Genomic DNA, 16,852 nt, shown 5'->3' with positions numbered 1-16,852 from the left:
CCATAGGCAAATCCTGTTAAGAAATGCTCGGAAAACACCTTCAGGCACAGGGTGGGATTCTGGGGCATCCAGGAGTGGGAGGTGAGGATCCCTGTGGATCAGAATTTTTTGGGAGACCCTGCAGGTGATAGCACAGGAAAGTGGGAGCAGATCACAGGGATTGAATCCTTTGGGATGGATCCAGCAGCGGCATGATGAGCTGAGGATGCCTCTCCCCATCCCCGCTGCTGCAACGGATCTTCCCTCCTGAATTTTGTCCCATTCCCGGTGAGCAGGGATGGATGAGCATCCTGAATTCCCAGCCCTGACCTCCCTGGAGCTGCCAGGCTGCTTTATCTCCGCCGCAGCCTCCGGATGCTCCTCGCAGCATTCCCAACAAAGGAGGTGCCAGCGGCGGCTGTTTGTCAGCGCCTTCTTCCTGACTGCGGGAATAAATCCTGGATCCCTCCTTCCCTCCCTTCCCAAGGCCGGCGGCCGAGTGCCAGCCGAGCCCCCCGCGCTGCTCCTAATCCAGCAGCGGGAGCATCCCTCGGCCGGAGCAGCGGGAAGCCGGGATAATGGGGAGCCCATTAGCATCTCCATGGAGCAGCGGGGTGCAGGGACGCTTCCTGAATCCACATCCTGGCTTCCCTGCGCTCCCAGGTGCTGTTTGCCCACCGAGGTGCTGGCCTTGGGAGCAGCTGCGCATCCGAGGGCCAGGAAATATCCCGCTCCTCATCCTCTTCCCGCTCCGGGGGCCCTGCATCACAAGGCCCGCGGTATTTCCTTGGATAGCGGCGCTGTGTTTGTCGGGATCCCCGGGAGCTGATGAGGTGTTAATGGGAGCAGGGGTTGGGATTGGCACTCAGAGGGGCACGGCTGCATCCCCGTTTCCCAGTCAGCTGGGAAAACCAGTGGGAAACCCCCCCCCCACCCCGCCCCAAGCCTAAAAGGGCAAGGAGTGGAGTGGAAGTTCGGGATGCAGGGATGCCTCAGGGGCCAGGGGAGGTGCCTGTGGATTGGGAATGTTGTCCTGTTAGGGGGTCTTTTGTGATGGAAGTGGAGGGGGAAAGGGGTGGGAGTGAAAGTTGTGTGCTCCAGTGAAAGTTGGGACGCTCACTGTGGAAATTGGGATGCTCGCCGTGAGAACTGGGATGCTGGCTGTGGAAATTGGGATGTTCTCTGTGGAATTTGGGGTGCCCGCCGTGGGAATTCGGGTGCTCACTGGGGGAATTGGGATGCTGGCTGTGGAAATTGGGATGCTCTGGCACCCTCACCCTGAAAGTTGGGATGTGCCTGCACCCTCCCAGAGAAAACCGGGATAAACCCCAAAATAGAAACCAGAATCCCGGTGCTCCATCAGGTGAATCCCGGTGGATGAGGTCACTCCAAGCACATCCCCAGTCGCTATCTCTGGAGATAAGGAGCAGCCCCGCCATTCCCAAGTGGAGCCGGGATTGATGAGCTGTGTCCTCTCCAGAGTGGATTTCATCCGCGGTGGGAGACCTCGGGAAGCCCTGTCTCCTCGACGGAGATTGAATCAGCTGGAAAATGGGGCTGGAAATGTTGGGAATGGAGACAGGGAGGCTGCTCCTGCAGATAAGCGGAGCCCTCAGCCCTCGATGCTTCCCGGCGGGATGAGGGCTGGGTGGGACTGGAATCATCGCATGGCCCCAGGGAATGGCTTTTCCTTGCTGTAAAAGAAAAGGAAAACCAGGAGCTCCTGCTGTGGTCCAGCTGAGCCCCTTGTATTGGTACCAGCAGAGTTCCTGGGATTTTGGGATATCTCCCTCCCGTGATCGTTTGGGATTTTGGGGCATGGAGTGAGAGGACAAGGGGAAAAGCTGGAGGAGGGTGGATTCAGGTTGTATATGAGGGAAAAATCCTTCCCCGGGAGGGTGATGAGGCCCTGGAACAGTTTTCCCAGAGGAGCTGTGGCTGCCCTATCCCCGGGAATGTCCAAGGCCAGGTTGGAGCACCCCGGGATAGTGCAAGGTGTCCCTGCCCGTGGCGGGATGGAATGCAAAGAGCTTTAAGCTCCCTTCCAACCCAAACCATTCTGGAATTCCACGATCCACGACAAAAATAAAATTAAAATCTTATAGATATTCCAGGGTGTCCCGCCCTGTGACTATTCTTCCATAGGACTGGAATTGCCCATGGAAGCTCACGGAAGGACCAAATCCACGTGTGCGCCACGTGCCACCATTCCAGCGGCTCCCGAAATCCCTCGGCGCACACCTGGCCCAGGGAGGGGGGGGTGGGGGGGGCTCTATCCCTGCTCCCAAAAAGCTGGAAATAGCAGCAGCTCTGTTGATTCACAACCACAGCCCTGACTTCCCTGCTCCGGATCCGAGGTGTTTTTTTTAACAATCCTCCCTTTTTCCCGGTGAGCCGAGGGCACAGGGCTCCCCTGGATATTCCTGGGGGGCCACGCCAGCTCCTCTCTTCTCCCTTGGAAAAACAACCCGGAGCATAAAAAGCCTTTGTGCTGCCGGGCCCGGATCCCTCGGGAGCGGCAGCGGGATCGCACCCTGGGAAGGGAAAGGCTGGAGCCGCCCCGGGAGCCCCAGCCATCCCGCAGGGTGATGCCTCCCCGCGCCAGCCCCGGCAGGAATGTTTGCTGTCACCGCAGCCTGCGGCAGGGAAATATTTTCCAAGGAAAAAAAAGGCCTCCCAGTGTATTCCGCGCCACCAGCTCCAGCGGCCTCTGTAGCCGTCTTGTTCTGCCGCCGCCGGGACACCGAGCTGGAGGAAGAGAGGAGGCAAAGGTGGGAGAGCTTTAAAAAGCTCTGGTTAAGGTTGTTCCACCCCTCTGGAAAAGGGATTGGGAAGCTGCAAAACAGCCGGAGCTGCAAAACAGCCGGAGGCTGCTTTTGGGGGAGAGGGCGGTTTTCCTTCGGCCCTCAAATCACAGCTTCGTGTCCCAGGAGAAGCATTTTGGGATGTTAAGAGATAACCTGTCTTTTTCCAGGTTGAGAATGTAGGTCAGAGCCCGCTCTCTTTCCCAAAATCCAGTGAGGATGCTGCTGCTGCAGGTTGGGCTGGAGTCTGTCCCTGCAGCTCTTTACTCTGGCACCAAAACAAAACGCACTCAGAAAACTGTGAAAAATAAGCCCAGCTCGGGAATGCAGCTGATTGGAAGTTTTTCCGACAGAAAGTGCCGTCCGATCCGCGGAAAACCGTTCCTGGGGCGGGTGTTGATTTGGGCACTGTTTCCTCCGAGGGGAAAAAAAAAAAAAATCAGAGTGAGGGGGGAGAAATGTTTGGAGAGAGCCGGAGCTGCCGCCATCACAGAGCTTTTCCATCCCTCTGCAGAGCAGCTCTCCCCTGGAAATGCACTGGATTCAGCAGCCCAGTAGCCCCAAAAACATTGGATTTAAGAGGCCAAAAGCACTGGATTTAGCTGGCCAAAACCACTGGATTTAGCTGGCCAAAACCGCTGCATTCAGTAGCCCCAAAAATATTTGATTTAACAGGCCAAAAGCACTGGATTGAACAGGCTAAAAACAGTGGGTTTAGCAGGCCAAAGTCATTGGATTTAGTAGTCCCAAAAATGCTGGATTTAGTAGTCGAAGGTACTGGATTTAACAAGCCAAAATCACTGGATTTAGTAGCCCAAAGAATCTGATTTAGGAGCCCAAAGGCACAGGATTGAGCAGGCCAAACCCACTAGATTTAACTGTCCAAAATCACTGGATTTAACTGTCCAAAATCACTGGATTTAACTGTCCAAAATCACTGGATTTAGTGGGTTCAAAAGCATTGGATTTAGCAGTCCAAAATCACTGGATTTAGCGAGCCAAATGCAATGTATTTACCAATCCAAAGGCACTGGATTTTGTAGTCCAAACCACCAGATTTTGTTGCCTGAAGGCAGTGGATTCAGTAACCAAAGGCATTGGATTTACCAATCCAAAGGCACTGGATTTAGAAACCAAAACCACCGGATTTTGAAGGCCAAAATCCCTGAATTTAGTAGCCCAAACCCACTGGATTTAGCATCCAAAGGCTCTGGATTCATCTGCCTGCCATGGGCCACCAGCACAGGGGACAAAGTCCCACGGACACAGCAATTCTGAATTTTAGTGGGAGGGAATCACTGCGTCTAGGGGGAAAAGGTTTTTTTGGGGAAAAAGTCTTGTAAATATTCTGGATTCTGGCTGTGGGAGCCAGCCTGGCTGGGATGAACTGTGCCATCATCCCACTCAGGACATGCAGCCTGAAATTCCCTGTTTTCCACCTTTACCAGGGCTGGGAGCAGGTGTCAAAGGTTCCTCCTCAACCTGAGGAGGTTTTTCCATCAGAAAATATATTTTTTTATAGTGGAAACAAAGGATTTCCATTTATCTGGCAAAATTAAGCTGATCCCACACTCAAAGCTTCCCTGGATTTTAAAGCCCGAGTTGAAATGGAATTTTTTTCCCCCAGAAAAGAGTGGAACTGAGTGAAAATCTCCTTGCAGGTGGCAGCGACCTGCAGGGCGGTGCTGGGATGGGGTGGCTCCGAAATTCCCACCATGATCCAGCCAGGCCAGGTCGAGGGTGGGGGGACCCGAGTGTCCTGCTGTCACCGCGGCGCCGCCGGTGCCTCATCCCAAGGCACAGAACCGGGATTGTGCCGACCCCGAACAGATTTATGGGGTGATCCTGGCCTGCTATTAGTGGTCATGGAACCACAGACTCCCAGACAGGGCCCGATCCCAAGCTCCCGTGGTTTTTTTGGAAGCAGAAATCTCCACTCCGGCTGTTTTGCTGCGGGCTCTGCCAGGGACACCTCATTCCCAGGAAAACGGGGTGCCCTGGCAGCAGGCTGCCAGGAGGGGACATGGCGGGTGACATGGAACGAGCAGTGCCTGCGCTGTCGAGCTCGGAGCAGCTCCGTCAGCTATTTATACCCGTAACGCGGGAATGGAGCCGCTCGGGATAAATGGAGCTATTTTCAAGGTCTTGGCCAGGTCTAACTGGTTTAAACAAGGCCGGGAATGACTCACAGGGCTATAAATGTCCGTCAGAATCCTCGGAGAGGCTGTCTCCGATGGATCTCCTTGGAAAAGCAGCCTCCCGGAGCGCTGAGAAAGCTGGGACACGCTCCCGTCTCCCTGCTCCGGCACCTATTCCAAATCCCGTCAATTCCAAATGGCTGGGACTGGTTGGACTGGGCACATCTCTGCTTTTATGGGATGTGTAAGGAGTTTGGGAGTTGGGTCCCTTGATTCTGCTCCTTGGATGATGTGCTGGACCGTCCTTGGGGTCATTCATCCCCCTGCCTTGAGCGGCAAATTCCCAGTGGGAATCGGAGCACCTCAGCCGGGCTGGAAGCTCTCCAGCAGCGCAGGGGTTTTGTTAGGAAATAACAGGGAGCTATTAAAGCCCAGGGTTTTGGGAGGAGGCTCCAGGTTCCATTTTCTTCCTGTTTGTTTTCTTCTCGGGAACCCAAGGACATTTCAGTTTTCAGCAACTGATCATTAAACATAAAAAATAATTCCCGGGATGAACCCAAACCCTGGATATTTCAGTCAGGTGAAAATTCCCCTGCCTGCTGGGAGAAAATATCCACGGCAGGATTTTCCTGGGATGTGAGGAGGACTTTCTTTCCTTTCTTTCTTGATCTGGGCATCTCCCTGCGCTCATCCTTCTCCCTGTGCCGTGGGAGCTGGGGATGAATCCGTTAACTCCCGGTTTTCCGCGGCCGGAGTCATTCCAGATGCCTGCGCATCTTGTTTATCCAGCAAAACGTGCTGCTGGAAAGCCGGGAATGGGCATCACGTGGCCCACGGCAAACAGCCGGCAGATGCCCTCTGTTGATTTTGCTCCGGAGCTTTTCCAGAGGCTGCTGGGCTCTTCCAAGGGGGTTTTGCCCGTTCCCGCTGTGATCCCATCCCACCATCCCAGGATCCCCACCTCATGCCGGCATTGTCCCCAGGGAGCATTAGGAATGCTGTCCCAGGAAGTTCTCGTTCCCATCGGGATAACTGCTGGTGCTCCATTCCTAATAATGAGGCTTTATTCCCATTGGGCTTTTCCAGGGTTTTATTTTATCCCAGCCGCTCCTTCCCTTCATCGACACACCGGATAATTACAGAGCAGGAAGGAACGGTAAAACAGGGAGTGAAAATGCCAGAAATAGGGATGTATCCCGACTGTCTGGATCCTCAGGAATCCTTGGGGATGAAGCCAAGCTGCCTGCCCCTGGGATTGAAGGATATAATTGCAGAGTTAAAAGGATGGAGATCCTTGGGATATTAAAGCGACAAAATTTTTGCACACTCCCGGCTTTTCCTTTGTTAGCCTTGCTAAGGCCTTGGAAAATCTTTCCCGGAATTAAGCAGCCCCATTTAATATGGAATCTAATTAGGAGGGACTTGGTTGAAGAGTTCCTCAAATAGTTGAGTCAATATTGGCCGGTGTAATTGTGGGAATTCCCAGCAGAATTCCGGCACCTGTTCCAGAGCTTAAGCTCCGTGGGTTGGGAAAAAGAGGGAATTTCGGTGGTCCCCATGCGAGTCCTTCAAGTAGCTTCTCCCAGTGTATGGAATTTGTGGGAACTCAGGAGCGGGATCCTGGTGTGTGTTCCCAAATTGGTGCTGGATGTGACCTTTGGATGTGCTGTTGGCTCTTCCTGGAGAGCTTTGGTGGGAATGCTCAGCTTAATTCCCAACTTCAGGAATGTGAATCATCCTCATCCTCATCCTCATCTTCCCGTGTTTTTCTGTGCTTGTTGGAACAGAAGCTCCTGGGAATGCTCTCAACCCAGCAGAGCTCTTGTTCTTACAAAGATGGATCCTGCAGGAAAAATTGGGAACAAACCCAGTGAGGGGCAGCACAGGAGCAATGGGAGCTTTCCTATCCCGCTCCACCTTCACCCTTCCCTCTTCCCGCCTCAATCCCATCTCCCACCTCTTCCTGAAGTACTTCCAGGCACTGATTCATCCATAATTTCCATCTCTTATCAGGGAAAGGTCTCAATAAATCCGACAAGTTGCCTTTTGTCTCCAGCAATCCTCCTGAAGGGCGGCTCTTCAGGAGCCACTGTCTCCCAATTTCCTGATTTCAAGGGAAAAACCCAATCCTGCCTTTCTCTCGGTGGAGCAGCACAACTGGGAGAGTTCATTATCCTGGATTAATGATGATAATTATCAGGAGAAGAGGGATAATTATCCAGCTTGGAGGGAAGGCACCGGCGTTGCCGCAAGGGATGGATGCAGAGAAAGCCCATCCAGGCTCCGGCCATCCCTTGGGAAGTAGGAGCCGCCTCCCGAGCCTTGGCTCCCAATGCAAATAAGAGCAGCATTTCAAAATTAAATTTAAAATAAATATTAGTTAAATATTAAAGAGGAGAAATCAGGTGAAGATGGCCCCGAACTCACTCTTTCCAACCGGGAATGTTTAAATAAGACACCACAGAACATTTTTCTTTTTTAGCAGTCCCGGTATTCCTAAAATTGTTCTTTTGATGGGAAAAATAGCAATTTTCCTGCTTCTTTTCCTTAGGAGAGATTAATTTTGTCAGTGTGGAAGGTGAGAAGGGAGCGGGATGTTGGATGTGGAAGCAGAGCCTCCAGAGCCGATCCCACATCCAGCCGCTTTTCCGGGCCCGCGTTGCTGAATACAAATGTTGGAATTGCTCCGTGTCCTCGTGTTCCCGAGACAAAGGCTTTGTCTGAGGAGCAGGAGTGGCATGTGGTGGCTGTGGTTGTCCCTGTGGGCACATGGAACGGGATGGGCATCACCATTCCCGGCAAGATGTGCTCCATGGATGGAGCAGGATGGGAGAATTGTGGGACAGACAAAGGGAAAATGGCATTTGTCTGGGACGGTAGGAATGTACTGAAGGATCAAAAATCCAAGGAACCAGGGAAGCTCCCAGTCCACACCTGGATGTAAATCCTCACCTTCGGTGGGGACAGAATTCCAGGTCCTGTGGAGCCAAAGCAGGGAAGCGACGCCTGGTAGAGAGGAAAAAGCAGGAAATTGGGAAAGGCTGCTGAGCTCGGGATGGTGTCACCTCCAGCCACCCCTCACGTGGAGGTGCCAGACAGGCTCACATCTGTGCCAGTATCTGCCCCGACATCTGCAGGGCCCAGGCCTGAGGGTGGGAATTGCCCAGGGAAAGGCTCATCCCGGCCTCTCTGGAATCCATCCGAACAAACCTCGTGGTCCAAGGGAAAAGGGAGTGGAAAACTAGGGAGGGGGTCTCATCCAAAACCTCTGGATCCAGCCAGGAGCAGACAGCAGGATCCTCGAGCTTGCCAGGCAGCCACATCCCAAATTTCACCCCAGCCTCCCAGAATTCCCCCTTCCTGAGCCTTTGGACGAGCAGAGAGCTCCTTGGAAACGCAGGGAGCGGAGATTCAGCACTTGGGGTGCCCCAGCACCTCCTCCCAGCCGGGACGGGCCATCTGGGGGTGCGGGCAGGGGCTGCGAGGGGGTGACCCCGGGAGTGACCCCACAGGGGTCCCTGGGTGTCCCCCCCACCCCGGGGTGTCGCTCCCCGCCCCCCCCGCACCCGCAGCAGGCGACAGAGGGCGCCCCGCCACCGCGCTCCCGCCGGCCCCTCCCTCTTTTTGGGGTGTCCCCCCTCTTTGGGGGGGGCATCTCCTTCCGAGCCGTCCCCCCAAATCCCGGCAGAAAACGCCTGGAAGGGGCGGCGGGTGGCTGGCAGGGAGGTGGGCTGCGGCTGTCGCCGCGGCTATCGCGATAGAAGCAGGCTAAGGGGGTTGTTTTCCTTTGGCCGTGGGTCCTGAGGGATTTGGGAGCGCAGGGAAAGAATCCTGGAGGGTTTTTGGGGTGGGTTAAAAACTCCTGGCGATGTGGGGCAGGAGGAGCCCCCCCTGGGGAGCGCAAGCTCAATAAATAAATAAGTAATTAAATAAATAGGCTAATAAATAAATAATCAAAAAAACAAATAAATCAGGTTTGCGGTTGGGTTTTTGGTTTCTTTTTTTTTTTTTTTTTTTTTAATGACGGTGGGCTGATCTAGGTGGGAATTCATGGAACACTCCCCGGGAGCGGCTGGGATGCTCCCGGAGGAGCCAGGCGGGCACAGGGAAGGGGCGGTGGGAATGGGGGGAAGCCCCCCGGTGCCTCCCTGCGGCCCTTGGTCCCCCCCCGCCGCCAGGACCGCCATGGGGGGGTGGGGGGATTTAGACCCGCGGGGGGGTGGGGTTGATTTTGGTCACCCGTTTGTCCTTCCTTCCTTCCTTCCTCTTTCCCTCTTTTCCTCCTTTCCTGCTTTCCCCCGCTCCCAGGCGCTCCGGCAGCGGCGCTGCCCCGACGGAGCGCACCGGGACCCGCACCGGGACCCGCGCAGGGCCGGCCCCCGCCGCCCCGCCGGCGCTGCCCGCCCCTTTCCCTGCTCTCCCTGCTCCGTTCAGTCCCGGTTTTCCTGCCGGGAAGAGCCGCGTCCCGACCTGCCGGCGAGGCAGAGCCCCGGGGCCCGTTCGCCGCGGGGAGCGAAGGTGCGTGGGGAGGGGACCGGGGACTTGGGGGCGACACTCAGCCGCTCCAGCGGCGCTGCTCCCAGCCGGAATGCTGCTGGGGAACCGCTGCCGTCGGGGCTGTCCGGGCAGCGGGGTGGGAATGGTGTCCCCCGGGAGCGGGGTGGGGTGGCAGCGGTGTCCCCCGGGAGCGGGATGGGGTGACAGCGGTGTCGCCCGGCGCGGGGCGGTGGCGGAGGCGCGCAGAGGTGCGCGGGGCCGCGGAGGAGCCGCTCCCGCCTAGGTGTGAGCTGATTATTCAAATGGGCAGCCGAGGACCTGGGGATTGGAGGCTCGCCCGGCCGCTCCGTGCTATATCACTGGGGCACCCACGTCACTGCAGCACTTGTCCTCCTCTTCCTCCTCCTCCTCTTCTTCCTCCCTCCTCCCTCCTCCTCCTCCTCCTCCGGCTCCTCCATCGCCTCCGGGCGCCTCTTCGCCGCGGAGCGCTGCGAAAACCCACCCAAGGAGCGGCGGCGGAACAAACCCACCCCAGCCCCAGCGCCGCTCCATCCCCCCCTTCCTCCCTCCCTCCTCTTCCTCCTCCTCCAGAGGCTCCGGCGGAGGGGAGGGAGGGTTGGGGACTTTTTTTTTTTCCTTTTTTTTTTTTTTTCCTTTTTTTTTTTTTTTTTTTTTTTTGGGTCGCTCTCCGCCGTCGTTTGTTGTGGCTGTTAAATTTTAAACTGCCATGCACTCCACTTCCAGTATGCTGGGAGCGGTGAAAATGGAAGGCCATGAGCACACGGACTGGAGCAACTACTACGGGGAGCCCGAGGTATGGACGGAGCCGGGACCCCCAGAACCCCCCGGTGTCCCGGCCCCCGGACGGGATTAACTTTGGCACCGGCTAGGCGCTGCGGGCGGGGGTCCCGAGGTGCGGGTGGGGGTGCGGGCGACTCTTCCCTGTTTTTCCCTCCACCCCTCCAGGTATTTTTCTCTCTCCGGGCAGGGATGTCCCTCTCCCTTTCCCTTCCTGCAACTCCGCTTCCCGGGACGGCTCCGCCGCTCCTGCTGCCACCGCGTTTTTTTTTTTTTTTTTTTTTTTTAATATAGATACCAAAATATATTTGGGTTTCATTAAGAAGAAAAACAACCCCCCCACCCCCCCACCCCCCCGCCTCCCCCACCACCACCCCGCGCCGCCGGGATTTAACCCTTTCCTCCCGTGCCCTCCGCGGAGCCCCGCGGCTGCGGCGCCTCCGGCTCCGGACTGGGCTGGGCTGGGCTGGGCTGGGGCTGCCCCCGCGCCATCCCCGTGCCCTGTGTCGCTTGTCCCCGCAGGGCTACTCCTCGGTGAGCAACATGAACGCGGGGCTGGGCATGAACAGCATGAACACCTACATGACCATGTCGGCCATGAGCAGCACGGCCAACATGACGGCGGCGGCCACCTCCATGAACATGTCCTACGCCAACACGGGCATGAGCCCCTCGCTGACGGGCATGTCCCCGGGCGCGGGGGCCATGCCGGCCATGGGCTCGGCCGGCGTGCCGGGCATGGGCACCCACCTGAGCCCCAGCATGAGCCCCATGGGCGGCCAGGCGGGCTCCATGAACGCCCTGGCGCCCTACTCCAACATGAACTCCATGAGCCCCATCTACGGCCAGTCCAACCTGAACCGCTCGCGCGACCCCAAGACCTACCGGCGCAGCTACACGCACGCCAAGCCGCCCTACTCCTACATCTCCCTCATCACCATGGCCATCCAGCAGTCCCCCAACAAGATGCTGACCCTCAGCGAGATCTACCAGTGGATCATGGACCTGTTCCCCTTCTACCGCCAGAACCAGCAGCGCTGGCAGAACAGCATCCGCCACTCGCTGTCCTTCAACGACTGCTTCCTCAAGGTGCCGCGCTCGCCGGACAAGCCGGGCAAGGGCTCCTTCTGGACGCTGCACCCGGACTCGGGGAACATGTTCGAGAACGGCTGCTACCTGCGCCGCCAGAAGCGCTTCAAGTGCGAGAAGCAGCTGGCGGCCAAGGACGGCGCCGGCGCCGGCGCCGGCGGCAAGAAAGGCCCGGGCCAAGCCGCCAGCCAACCCCTGGGCGAGGGCAGCTCCTCGGGGGGCTCCGACGGCTCTGCCGGCGCCGAGTCCCCGGCCAGCTCCTCGCCGTGCCAGGACCACAAGCGCGCCCTGGCCGACCTCAAAGGGCTGAGCCCCGGCGAGCCTTCGGCCTCGCCGGGCCAGCACCTGCTGGCCCCGCCGCATGCCGGGCTGGCCCACGAGGGCCACCTCAAGCCGGAGCACCACTACGCCTTCAACCACCCGTTCTCCATCAACAACCTGATGTCCTCCTCGGAGCAGCAGCACCACCACCCGCACCACCAGCACCACCACCCGCACAAAATGGACCTGAAGGCCTACGAGCAGGTGATGCACTACTCGGGCTACGCCTCGCCCGTGCCCGCGGGCCTGGCCATGGCGCCCGTAAGGAACAAAAGCGCCCTGGAGGCCTCGCCTTTGGCCGGAGAGACTTCCTACTACCAAGGCGTGTATTCCCGGCCCATCATGAACTCCTCCTAAGCAGGAAAACGCTCCTGGAAAAAAGGGGGAAACCCTTTCCCCCCACTCCCATACCCCTCGCAGTGGACTCTGAGCACGGTACATATCCGGTATATATATATATTATATATATTTTTTTTTTTCTGTTGGCTCCAGATGTTTGCATCCATTCGGGAATCTGCAGCCGTGTGGCCCCTTCCCAAATCCACCCGGGGGGGGGTGCTCCGTGTGGGGTGGTTTGGTTTGGTTTGGTTTGGCGGGGTGGACATGGTGGGGGGGTTCTCCGGGGCTTGTTTTGATTTTTTTCGTTGTCGTTGTCGCCACGAGGTCTAAATATATCTATTTTTTTGTGTGCGAGTGAGGGGGGCGAAAAATAACCCCCAGCCGAGGCAGAACCAACCCTTCCTTCCTTGTGAATACTCCTAGTTCGGAAACCGAGAACCAAAAGTCTTGCAACCTTGTAAAAAAAAAAAAAAAAAAAAGAAAAAGAAAAAGAAAAAGAAAAAGAAAAAAAAAAAGGGGGTGGGGGCAAACGGGGGGAAAGCAAAAAAAGAAAAGAAAAAAATACGAAAAAAAAAATTTAAGAAGGCAGGATAGATTGTTGTAATTGAAGCAAATGCTTGATGTTCCCGGGAGAGTAAACTACTTGGATCTGATTAATTTATCGTTTCTGTATGCTTTATTTATGGCTTCGAGCTGTGTATTCTGGTAGCGAGCGGCCGCAGCTGCCGCAGAACTCCATTAAAGTCGTATTGGCGGTGCTTTTCCCCCTGCATCTCTGTTCCGCCGCCGCCGCCCGACGGGACCCCCGCCGTTCCCGGCTGGCATCGCCGCTGTCCCCGCCGGCATTCCCGGGATCTCCGCGAGCGAGCCCGCCCCGGCTGCGACCGCTCCAAACCCGGCTGGGATCCCTCCAATCCCCCGCCGGAATCCCTCCGGCCCCCGCTGGAATCTCCGATGTCTCTGCCGCCAGCCTTCCATCCCTTCCGGAACCCCTCCATCCCTTCCAGGACCCCCCATCCCCGCAGGATCCCACTATTCTTTCCAGGACACCTCCACGCCCGCGGGATCCCAGCCAGGATCCCACTATTCCCACCCATCCCACCCCGACACCGCGGGCAGGGAAAATCCGCACCCCCCGCTCAAGGTGGGAACAGGGACCCCTTTCCCAAAGCCCCGCCATCCTGGAAAAATCATCCCAGCCGTGTTAACCAGGAGGAATTCAGGACTCGCGGGGACAGCTCATCCCTGCCTTTCCCGGGACAGCATCCCGGTTTTTCCGCGGGCGGCGGAAAAGGCGCAGAGCTTTTTATTTTCAACACCTCCCGCATCCTCTCCTTCCATTCCCTTTTCCCCCCCTCTTCCCAACCACTTGTTGTTTTTCCCACGCGGCGCCGGCCACGCCGCGATGTTGCTTTCCCAACTAACATCCAAATCCTTCTTAAAATTCCGCATTGTCCGCGGCGAGAGAAAAGGGGAGAAAGGGAACGAGCGGGGAGGAGCGGGGCCGGGGGGGGTGGGGTGGGGGGAAAAGCAGGGGGAAAGAGGAGAAGGGGGAAAAAAAAAGAACCTTCCCAAAAAAACAAAACGGGGTTGAAATGTGTCGGGATCTCTCCAAGGACACACACGATGGCAAGCGGGGCGTGCAATGGGTGGCATTAGCACATAAAAGGCTCCCGCGGCCAGCGGGCACGGGCGCGGGGGTGTCGCCGCTTTGGGGACAAGGACACCCACCCCCCCCCCCCCATCCCACCCCCGCTCCCGGCCTCGGGCCCGGCCCCGCTCGGGTCCGCTCGCATCTCGCTCCCTCCGCCGAGCTTTCATCTCTTTCCCTTCCTTTCCCCCTCTATTTTCTTCCTTCTCCTCCCCTTTTCTTCCTTCTCCCCCCTTTTTCTTCCTTCCCCTCTTTATTTCTTCTCTCCTTTTTCGTTTTTTTTCCTCCTCCTTTTGTTTTTTCCCCCCTTTTCCCCTCCTTTTTTCCTCGCCCCTTACATTTTTCTCCCGTTTTCCTTTTTCATTTTTTCCCCCCTCAGGCTTTTAATTTTCCTCTTCTCCTTTTCATTCTCTCCTTGTCTATTTCCTCCTTTATTTCTTCTCCTCCTTTTACTTTCCTCGCTCCTCATTTCCCCTTCCTTCCTTTTATTTTCCTCCGCCTTTTATCCACCCTCTTATTTTCTCCTTTTATTTTTCTCCCCTTATTCTCCCTCCTTTTATTTTTCTCTCTCCTTTCTTCCCTTCCTTTTCTTCTCCCTCCTCTTTTCTCCCTCCTTTCTCTCCACCTTCATTTTTTCTCTCTGCCTTCCCCCCACCCCTTTCCCCTCCCGCTTCCATTTCTTCTCCCTCCTTTTTTCTCCCTCCTTTCTCCCCTCTTTCATCTTTTCTCTCTCCTTTCTCCTCCCTCTTTTCCTTCCCACTTCCCTTTTTTCCCCTTCCCTTCATTTCTTCTCCTTCCTTTCTTCCCTTCTGCCTTTCTTCCCTCCCTCCTTCCTCCCCACTTCCATTTCTTCTCCCTCCTTTTTTCTCCCTCCCTCTTTTCCTCCCTTTTATTCTTTCTCCTCTCTATTTTTCCCTCCCCCTTTCTTCCACCATTTCATTTCTTCTCCCTCTTTCTCCTCCTTTTTTTTTTCCTGCCCTCCTTTTCTTTCTTCTCGCTCCTTTTTCCTCCCTCTTTCCATTCCACTTTCATTTCCTCTCCCTGTTTCCCCTCCCCACTTTTCTCCCCTCTTTTTTTCCCCTCATTTTCCCATTCCCCTTCCACCTCCCCGCTTCACGATTTGAGTCAGAAACGACCCCAAAAAAAAAAAAAAAAAAAAAAAAGAGGGAAATAACCCAAAAATCCTCCGGCTGGGCGCTATTTCTTCCCTTTCCCTCCTCCCTTTGGCATTTTCCCCTCTCTCCGCACAATCCCAGCCTCGCAGCGAGCGCATTCTGCTCCTGCCTGGTTAAGCAACCGTGAGCTGTGAATAAACAAAGTCAGTAAACAAAAAAAAAAAAAAAAAAAAAAAAAAAAAAGGCTAAAAAAAAAAAAAAAAAAGAAAAAAAAGAACGAGGAGCAGGAGCGGCGGGGGGGTGGGTGGCTGGAGCTCCAAATTCCAGGAGGGTAAACTTTCCCCACCACGTCAGAGTTCAGCAAATTTACACAGATCTTATATTGCGGCCCCTTTCCTGCCGCCCCCCCCCCCGCGCCGTTCGGAGCCGCGGCGCTGGAAGTGAATTTTATAAAGCTGATCGATATCTTGGTAAAATATTCATTTTTAAACGGGCGCCCGGCGAAATCTTTGCTTTGTGCTAAAGTCAACAGTGGCACAGTTGGAGCTCCAATAAATGCCGGGATGCTCCCAGCTCCCGCACAGCCGGGCCGGCGGCCGGGGCGCAGGTAGGGGACACCCGCCGCTCCTTCTCCTGCTTTTCCTGCCCTTCCCTTCCCTCTTCCCTCTTCATTCCCAGCCCTTCTTGCTCTGCCTTCTCCCCCTCAGCTCGCCCCAGAGCTGCCGGGGCCGAGGGGAGCGCCGCGGAGGCCGCGGGGGGATGGACTCAGGGTGGGTTCGGGGATCCGCCGAGCCCGCTCGTTTTTTGGGATCCCATCTCCCAGTCTTGGAGCGCGGGAGGAGTTTTGGGGCGTGGGGGCCACCTCCAGGCTCCGATTCAGCCCCCAGCCATGGGACAGGGACGGGACGTGCGGGCCCTGCTCCCTCCCTCTCCCCGCTCCTTCCCAAATTCCCGAGCTTCCCTGAAATTTGCGAGTTCCATTTTAATTTTCTCCATTTCCCCCTATTTTTCCTCCCAATCTTTTGTTCCGGGAGGGTTGTTTTTTTTTTTTTTTCCCTAGGAATCGCCGCTCTCCCGGTGCCATTCCCGCAGCTCCCTCTTTCCTGCACCCGCGTGGGCCAAAAAATCCGGGATCCAAACATTCCCGCGGGTGTGCTTGCCGGGAAAACCGGGAATTTCAGCGGCCCTTCCCGAGGTTCGGGGGGCACGAGGCGGGGGTCACGGCTCGGAGAGGGTGGCCGTGTCCCCCTCCGTGTCCCTCTCCGTGTCCCCTCACGGCGACAGGTGACACGGCTAATGAGCTCTCGCTAATTAACGCTGACAGCTCCAATTAGCGCTCCGCGCCCGCCTGTCCCCCCCGCGGGGGGCAGCGCCCATCCCGCCGCCTTCTCGCTCCTGCCCTGCCGCTCCCGGCTGCTTTTCCCTCTTTTCCCGAGCATTCCCAGCTCTCCGCAATTGCCGGGATCGCTGTGTCCCTGCTCCGTTTTCCTGTCAGTTCCCGTCAAATCCCGGGTTCGGGGTGTTTTTTGGGATGCGGTTGGGGAATGCCGAGCAGGACCGGGCAGGGCCTGAGCTCCCAGATCAGCCCCGCTCCAGCGGCTTCTCTTCCCTCCGTTATCCATAGTTTTCTTTAATTTTTCCACGACTTCTCCCGCCAGGAAAAGCTACTTTCCCCCTTTTTTATTTTTCTTTTTTCTTTTAATTATCCCGGCCTTTAATGACATTCAGGGACGGCTCCAAGGACATCAAAGCACAAAGAGGACGGGGAAGCCCCGATGGGATCCCAAATTCTCCCCCAAATCTTTCCCCCAGGATAACCGGCCCTGCCTTCCCTGATCGCAGCATCCAGCGCATTTCTGGATGATCCCAAGGAAAAAAAAAAAAAACAATCCAACAAAAAACCCCAAAAAACCAGGACAACTCGGGGCTGAGGATGGGACTAATTATTAATGGGGCTAAAAGGAGCTGGAACACCCAAGTAGGGCTTATCCCGTCTCCCGGGAAACTGATGGAGCCTTCTTTTCCGAGCTGTAATTCTGCTCAGGCTCAAGGCAATTCCCACTATTTCTCCCAGAAATTGTCCTAATCCTAGATTATTTTTTGGAAAATCCGCTTCGGGTA

The 16,852-nt window shown here is 56.2% G+C and overlaps 1 protein-coding gene and 1 long non-coding RNA gene across 3 annotated transcripts; both read left to right on the top strand.

The window, feature by feature from the left end:
- The first annotated feature begins 9,104 nt into the window (after positions 1-9,104).
- On the top strand, positions 9,105-12,622 carry FOXA2 (forkhead box A2). Of its 2 annotated transcripts, XM_038134079.1 has the most exons (3): positions 9,105-9,439; positions 10,163-10,232; positions 10,739-12,622. In XM_038134079.1, exons 2-3 carry the CDS (start codon positions 10,164-10,166, stop codon positions 11,981-11,983), a joined length of 1,314 nt encoding a protein of 437 aa, XP_037990007.1. In that variant the 5' UTR covers positions 9,105-9,439; position 10,163; the 3' UTR covers positions 11,984-12,622. The 2 variants fall into 2 exon arrangements, with proteins under 2 accessions (XP_037990007.1, XP_037990006.1); XM_038134078.1 differs by lacking the exon at positions 9,105-9,439 and having other exon boundaries at positions 9,473-10,232.
- Positions 12,623-15,124: 2,502 nt separating this feature from the next.
- On the top strand, positions 15,125-16,617 carry LOC119699849. The gene is made up of 2 exons (XR_005256567.1): positions 15,125-15,338; positions 15,792-16,617. It is a non-coding gene; the product is annotated as an uncharacterized LOC119699849 (long non-coding RNA).
- Positions 16,618-16,852: the final 235 nt, after the last annotated feature.

This window comes from Motacilla alba, chromosome 3, assembly GCF_015832195.1.
Source record: "Motacilla alba alba isolate MOTALB_02 chromosome 3, Motacilla_alba_V1.0_pri, whole genome shotgun sequence".
In the NCBI taxonomy this organism is placed as follows: Eukaryota; Metazoa; Chordata; class Aves; order Passeriformes; family Motacillidae; genus Motacilla; species Motacilla alba.
The sequence above is the reverse complement of the archived record's forward strand: the minus strand, read 5'-3'. Positions and strand labels throughout refer to the sequence as shown.